General features: G+C 42.8%; 1 protein-coding gene across 1 annotated transcript in view; it reads left to right on the forward strand.

The window, feature by feature from the left end:
* The window catches only part of SCGN (secretagogin, EF-hand calcium binding protein), a 29,341-nt gene extending 24,670 nt beyond the window's left edge, over nt 1-4,671 (forward strand). Inside the window, exons 8-11 of the mRNA XM_064658891.1 lie at nt 1,652-1,697; nt 1,812-1,871; nt 2,773-2,841; nt 4,075-4,671. Coding sequence (XP_064514961.1) covers nt 1,652-1,697; nt 1,812-1,871; nt 2,773-2,841; nt 4,075-4,203 — 304 coding nt within the window. The 3' untranslated portion in view covers nt 4,204-4,671. The remainder of the gene's footprint in view (nt 1-1,651; nt 1,698-1,811; nt 1,872-2,772; nt 2,842-4,074) is intronic.
* Nucleotides 4,672-6,864: the final 2,193 nt, after the last annotated feature.

Here is a 6,864-nt window from a genome sequence, read left to right on the forward strand (position 1 = left end):
TCAAATTACATCAGCTCTGATCCTACCTCTCCAAAACGTTATCCCTATTGCAATAGTCTGAGGATCTAGAGCTAGTGACAGGAGCAATGCTAGCAATGTACAACACCAACATTCATGACCCATGCTGCCTCTGTGATGCTTCCCAGGAGGTGACAAAGCAACCAGTGACATTGTTACTCAAAAAAATTGATGGCAATCCTTTCAGCAGGGTAGTAGGCGTGCATTTATTTTATATCATCACATTTTTTACCTACTTTTTTGAATAATAAAAGTGCCACCACAAAGGAGTTTGGCAGTGGCAGTAAGAAAGAATTTGAAGAGCCAAGGTGAAGATGCTTGTGAAGGAAGCTGGGGACTCAGTCATGGACCTCTGTCTCTTTTCTGTTTTTGATACCTCACAGAATTCCAGAATCTGTGATTCCAACCAGGTTGGAAAAGACCCCGGAGATCATTGATTCCAACCCATGACCCAACACCATCCTGTCAACTAGACCATGGCACTAAGTGCCACATCCAGTCTCTTCTTAAATATCTCCAGGGACAGTGACTCCATCACCCTGGGCAGCCCATTCCCATGTCTGATCACTCTCTGTAAAGAATTTCTTTCTAATGTTTAACCTAAACCTCCCCGTCACAGCTTAAGACTGTGCCCTCTTGTCCTACTGCTGGTTGCCTAGGAAAAGAGACCCAACCCCCACCTCGCTCCAACCTCCTTTCAGGTAGTTGTAGAGAGCGATAAGGTCTCCCGAGGCTTTTAGATGATTTTCATTGCCTACGGACAGAGAGTATGCCTTTCTCTGTAAATGTATGTGCATTGATTAGATAGGACTTTAAACATGCAGATACAATCTTAAAACACCATTTTAGGGGTGAGGGGACAGAAGTGCTGGTTTGCCACTGTTACTTTCTGCTTTGGATCATGACAAATGTGAGCATGAATAACTGCAGTGCATACAGCAGTTCCCTTTGACTATGATATATATGAAAAGAATCAGAGGCAGAATGGAGAATAAAGGGAGTTACTGTTGCAATTTTCTCTTAAATACAGTTCCCTACCAGGAACCAGGCCATCTGAGGCTCCCTTGCAGTCTGAGCACATTCCTCACACTCCGAATCCCTCCATGTGTGGACACAGCTCAGTGTCCCTGTGTCATGGGCTCTAAAAACCTCAGGATTAGAAGAGGAGTTGGAGAGAGAAAATGATTTATCAGTGCTTGATGAGCTTTAGGAGACAAAAGGAGAGGAATTCAGCCAGTCTTGGTGCACAGGCCAGTAATACTTTGCCCTTTACTTTTACAACCACCAATTCTGCCTCCAATAGAGAACAATAAATGACTATTTCCTTTAATGCAGCACAGCAATCCAGTGTCTTGAGTCAGAGTCTGACAACTTCCATTGTGCTGGACCACCAGAATTGCTCTGTGAGGAGCAATGGTGCTACGAAGCACATTTGTGGTGAGCCAAAGGGCACCTGCCGTGCCCCATCATACAGGGAGGAGGGCTCGTGTTCCCACATCAGCCCTCTGCAGCAATTTTGTCTTTTATAGGCCTTTAATCTAACATCCCTTTGCTTTCTGAGCAAGGAGAGTTCAGAAGAGTTTGTATGCAGATGATAAAGTGGAAAGATTATGATTTAAGTCTCTCCATTCAGGATTCTGGCGCTCCAGGAAAATTTCCTTCTACAATTTAAAATGGATGTAAGTAGCACTGTTTTTTGATACCTTGATCCTGTTTCTCTCAGCTAAAATAATCTGGGCTCAAACGATTTTTTTTTCTTAAATTTTTCATTTGCTTGTCCTCTCTACATGCAGGCTTGCAGCACAGAGGAAAGGAGAAGAGATTTTGAGAAGATCTTTGCACACTATGACGTTGTGAGTCCCATGAGGCCATTCAATCCCTTGCAATTTGCAAATGACACAGATTTAGCATATGCTGCTTAGATTTCTTCTTTCTGCTGGGTATTGTTGGGGTCACTCAGGAGCAGCAGCTGTGCCTGAGCCCATGGTCCATGAGCCCAGATACCAGACTGGGAGGGGTAAAGTAGGGACAGATGGGTGTGATGCTCAGAGAACTTGTGGCAAGGACCAGTTTTGACTTCCTGCATTGCCATGGCCATTGCTGCTGCATTAGCAGTATCCCTGAAGGAGATGCAGAGAAGGTGGTGGCTTTAGCACTCACAGTCTTTGACAGTTGGGACCTCCATCACCACCACCCCAAAAAACAAAACTCCTTCCAATATTGAAATAATGATTATTTAGGGAGTCTGGCCCATGACAGACATTACCATTTAACTGCCTGTTAGACATCAACAATTCAGTGCCACTTCTGGCAGTCACACAATTCCCTCAGGGTGGTGACCAGCAAGCCTCACAAAATGGTGGGAGATGTTGCTTCCATGTGAGGGGAAGAGATTGTTTGGGAAAAAAGGAAGGAATCCTAGATATTAGGAAGAAATTCTTTACTGTGAGTGTAGTGAGGCACTGGAACAGGTTGCCCAGAGAAACTGTGGATTTCCCGTGCCTGTAAGTATTCAAGGCCAGGTTGGATGGAGGTCTGAGCAACCCAGCCTGGTATAGTGGAAGGTACTCATGCTCATGGTGGGGTGGTTGGAACCAGATGATCTTAAAGGTCCCTTCCAATCCAAACCTTTCTATGGTTCTGTGAGCTTTATGACGCTTTATAAAGCTTGGTGACGGGTTGGATGTACTGGCTGGTAAATATTGTAGTGTTTTTGACTTACTGGGGAGTTTTGATGTTTATTCCATCTTTCAGAGTAAAACGGGAGCACTTGAAGGCCCAGAAGTGGATGGGTTTGTCAAAGACATGATGGAACTGGTCAAGGTATCTTCATGGCTCTGTTTGAATAATACCCTGTATTTCTGAAAGACCAGGGCTTGTTTTGGAAACGTTATGTACATAGAGAGACTAGTAAGAACATAGAGTCAAATTTCACTCTGATCATCAGCAGCAGGGAATGTCACCGTCTCAGCACAAACTGTTGGCATAGATCAATAATCAGAATTTCTTTCTTCTGTTTTCCCTGAGGATGTGGTTCTCACCAGAATGACCTCATGGTTCACTAGGTTATCTCAGGGCTACATTTGAAAATTATTTAGGGTCTATCTCTAATTGACAATACTGTACCCAGTGTGTCACTTCAACTTCTGATGGACAGCAGAGTCTGTCTGCATTGGACTATCTTGAGTTTCCAGATGCAGACCAAGAGAGAGATTTTGACACAAATAGAGCCTAGTTTTGGCTTCCTCTGAGTCTGAGCTGTTGCATTTCCACACAATGTGACCTGGCACAGGGATATCAGTGCTCCCATGTCTGTTCAGCAGAGATCAGAGAATGGCAACTGAGTGGTGATGGCTGCAGGTGTATGTTATGGCCATATAGTGTGCAGGGAAGGGTACAGGAATGGGTAGGAGGTTGGATTCATTCTCTGTGTGTGTGTGTAAAGGAGGGAAGTTTGTACTTTCCCTAAGGGCCTTCTTCAGCATTGTCCTAGATGCCACAAGCTGTGCATGTGAATTTGAGCCTCTCCCAAGGAAGCAGGAAGCAGAGCAAGCAGTACAGCATTAGCAGAGAGACAGTGTAGCCTGTAAAATGTGTCTTCAGCAGCAGTTTGATCCACAAAAGGTATTTTTACACTGCTGAGTAGCCTGTAAAATAGGAGTCTGCTGACAGAAATGCTACATCACTCCTTGCACAGCAGGATTGAGACAGGAAACCAGATGAAAGCAGAGGACTGGTAGTGCAGCGATCTGCATTGCACACCTTTTTGCAGACTTTTCTTTGATATAGATCAGATACTGATGGCCTTCACTAAGCACAAAAGTCAAGGTGCCATTTCTGTATAGTTATTCACAGTCCCACACCCCCTGTGCTTCTGCAGGGTGCCTTTTCCCGATCCTCTGTTTGCCTCCCCACTACATATGAGCTTATGTGGGGCCTTTTGGTCAGTCCTCCTTGGATGGATTTCCCAGTTGCTGTATGGCCTGCTGCTTTACAAAGCTGGGAGAATCCAGTGCCATTTTCTCTCTCAGCACTGTTTTTCTCTTTTGCCTGCAGCCCAGCATTAGCGGGGTGGACCTGGACAAGTTCCGCCAGATCCTGCTCAACCACTGTGACGTGAACAAGGATGGGAAAATTCAGAAATCTGAACTAGCTTTGTGTCTTGGGCTGAAAATTAACCCATAGCTGAGAAAGTGCTCGTGGTTGTGTTTCCCTTGTAAGATTTGCCTGCTGCTCCTTGTAGAAGTGTGTCTGTGCTGCTGTGTGAGTGGTGGGGAGCCATGGCATCGTGCTGGAGAGTGGGATTTGCATGGAGGCCTCCTCACTCCACCAATTCCTTTGTGGTGTTCACTCAGTGCTGCCACTTGTGGGTCCCCTTAGCAATGTCTCTGCCCACCAGCAGACCAGCTGCTCAGAAAAGAGGTTGCTCTTCTTCTTCTGCCCTCATGAAATGCTGCCCTCTCCGTTCCCTAGCATCTCCTCCAAAATGTCCCATCAGTGCTCTCAGAGTGCAGCTAATTGATGTTTCTGTTGGTCACCTTATACATGTGAAATTATTACTTGGGTGAGCCTTGTGCTTTGTGCATTTAAAATATTGGATGGATGACAGTGTATTTGTGCAGAAATAAAATGGCAATTACAGAAGTTCAGTAAGACCGAAGTTTATGTGTTATGTACAGAAAGCCATCTGCTGCAGGCTGGCAGACTACGTAGTAGCCTTTTGCGTAAAATGCATCAAATGGCAAGATGTTTTGGGATGCTTCTAAACGGTGGTGTTTAAATCCATCAAGCAATGAAACATGGTAGATCCTTCCCATGGGGAAGCCACACACACTAGGAAATAATGTCACCTTCAGGATGAAGCCACGGAGTAACATCACCTGTGGAGGACACTTTTCTTCTTACCCAAACTGAAATAACATACAAGGTTTCTATAAACTGGAAAACTGGAAAGACAGAAGCCTAACAAGAGCTAAGGTCCTACACACGCTTGGGGTTTTTTAAATCCGTAAAAGTTAGCAGATACTTGTAACCTTTATTAAACTTAAAGCTTCCCATCACTCCTGGCCCAGGAGTGTAATCCTGGAGCCTGATGGCAACAGTATAATTTGAGCCACATATTTCCCTCTTCTGAAGCCTTTGGGTGAATATTCAGAAAATGCCACACCTACACTGTCATTCTTAATTTCCTAAGAGAAAGTTGATGAGAAAGGGTTGTTGGCAAAACTCCCTCTCATTTCACCATTTCTGTTTTCTACAGGTGACAGTCACAGACTTGACACAAGGGTCTTTCCAGTTATGTCTTCTACACAAGGCAGCACCATGAAACACTCACTGCCTTTATACTCAGTCTTATAAAAATTAATCAGAATTTACCTTCAGTCAACACGAATAGAGATGCAAACACTGATTACATATACCTCTTCAGAACATATCTTAAAGCATCTGCTCATTTTCTATTTTCATTGATGATAAGCTCACAGACTGAACAAGTGCTAAGTGAGTGTTTAGCCCCAGCATGGAACTAGGGCTCTAAACTCTGAAACTGCTCTTTATCACCCTGGCAGCAACACAGATCACAAACATAATAACAGAGCTTTACAATGGTTCAAAAAAAGATAAACAAGGAATAAAGCCTTAGCAGCAGCTCCCTAAGCCAGCAGGGATGCAGTTTTACTGCTCACGTCCCTCTAAGGGAATAGCTGTGGTCAGGAGTGCAGGACCATGGATAAGAAGCCAGCAGATAAATCCCATGCACTGCTGTTTACCACACATGCTTTATCATCATCTTTGAACAACTTGTAACAAACTTAGCAGGGTACAACACCAATCATTGTTTTATTGTATCTCAAACAGAACATACTGATCAGCATAAATAGTTATGCCTTTAAGTATATTCTTTTGTTTCTCTTTCTTCTGTCTTTATATAATTCTCATTGTTATTATTATTTTCTTAAACTACAGTTATTATTACCTTGGACATGGGAGCAATTTCTCTACCATCTCCTACAATATATTTCCACAGATAGATGTAGGATCTTTTTACTATTTCTATTTCTCAGTGATGGCAGGTCTATTCTGTTTCACCTCTGTTTAATCTTACTCATATCAGGAGAACTTTTTCTTATTTATTAAAGTATAAGTTCATGCATATCCTGTCCTGCCTCAGCAAATATACAGCAACTTTTAGTCTAAAGGGAAAATTATTTTTAGAGACTGTATACAACCAGAGTTCTCATTTCAAGACTTACACAACACTTCCTCTTTATTGAAACCTTATGATTTTACATCCTCTACAGCCAACAGACACTGAGCAATAATGAATTTGATATGTCAGTGTCACAATGTATGATTCTTTTATACATATCTGGGATTTATTTTTTTTAAATACTGATTTTTGCCAAAGCCTTCACACAACTAGTTTTATTAACTTTACATAAGTGAGTGCATGGCCTCCAGTAAATGAGTTTAGAAGAGCATTTTACAAAACACTAGCAAAAAGTAATTGGGGATCATGGATTCAAATATTATATAGAGAACTCAGAGATGTGGTTGTTTATGGTCTTTTTTTCTTTTTTTTTTTTTAGTTAGTTTTCCATTCCCATGAGAGTTGTTTTTCTCTGTGCAGAGCAGAAAGCAAAGAGCAGGAAAACAGGCGTACACACTGTCTTGTTTGCAGGAACCAAAAGTGAAAGCCAGTGGGACAACAGCCTCAGTGAGCTGAGATCCCCTCTAAACAAAACAAAATGTCAGACGCAGTGGGATTTGAGCCTATGTTGCAAAGGTCAGCAAGGTAATTACCAGAGACATGGGCTTATAACCCTATAGACTCTTAAAGTCAACATT

This window comes from Pseudopipra pipra, chromosome 1 (genome assembly GCF_036250125.1).
Source record: "Pseudopipra pipra isolate bDixPip1 chromosome 1, bDixPip1.hap1, whole genome shotgun sequence".
In the NCBI taxonomy this organism is placed as follows: domain Eukaryota; kingdom Metazoa; phylum Chordata; class Aves; order Passeriformes; family Pipridae; genus Pseudopipra; species Pseudopipra pipra.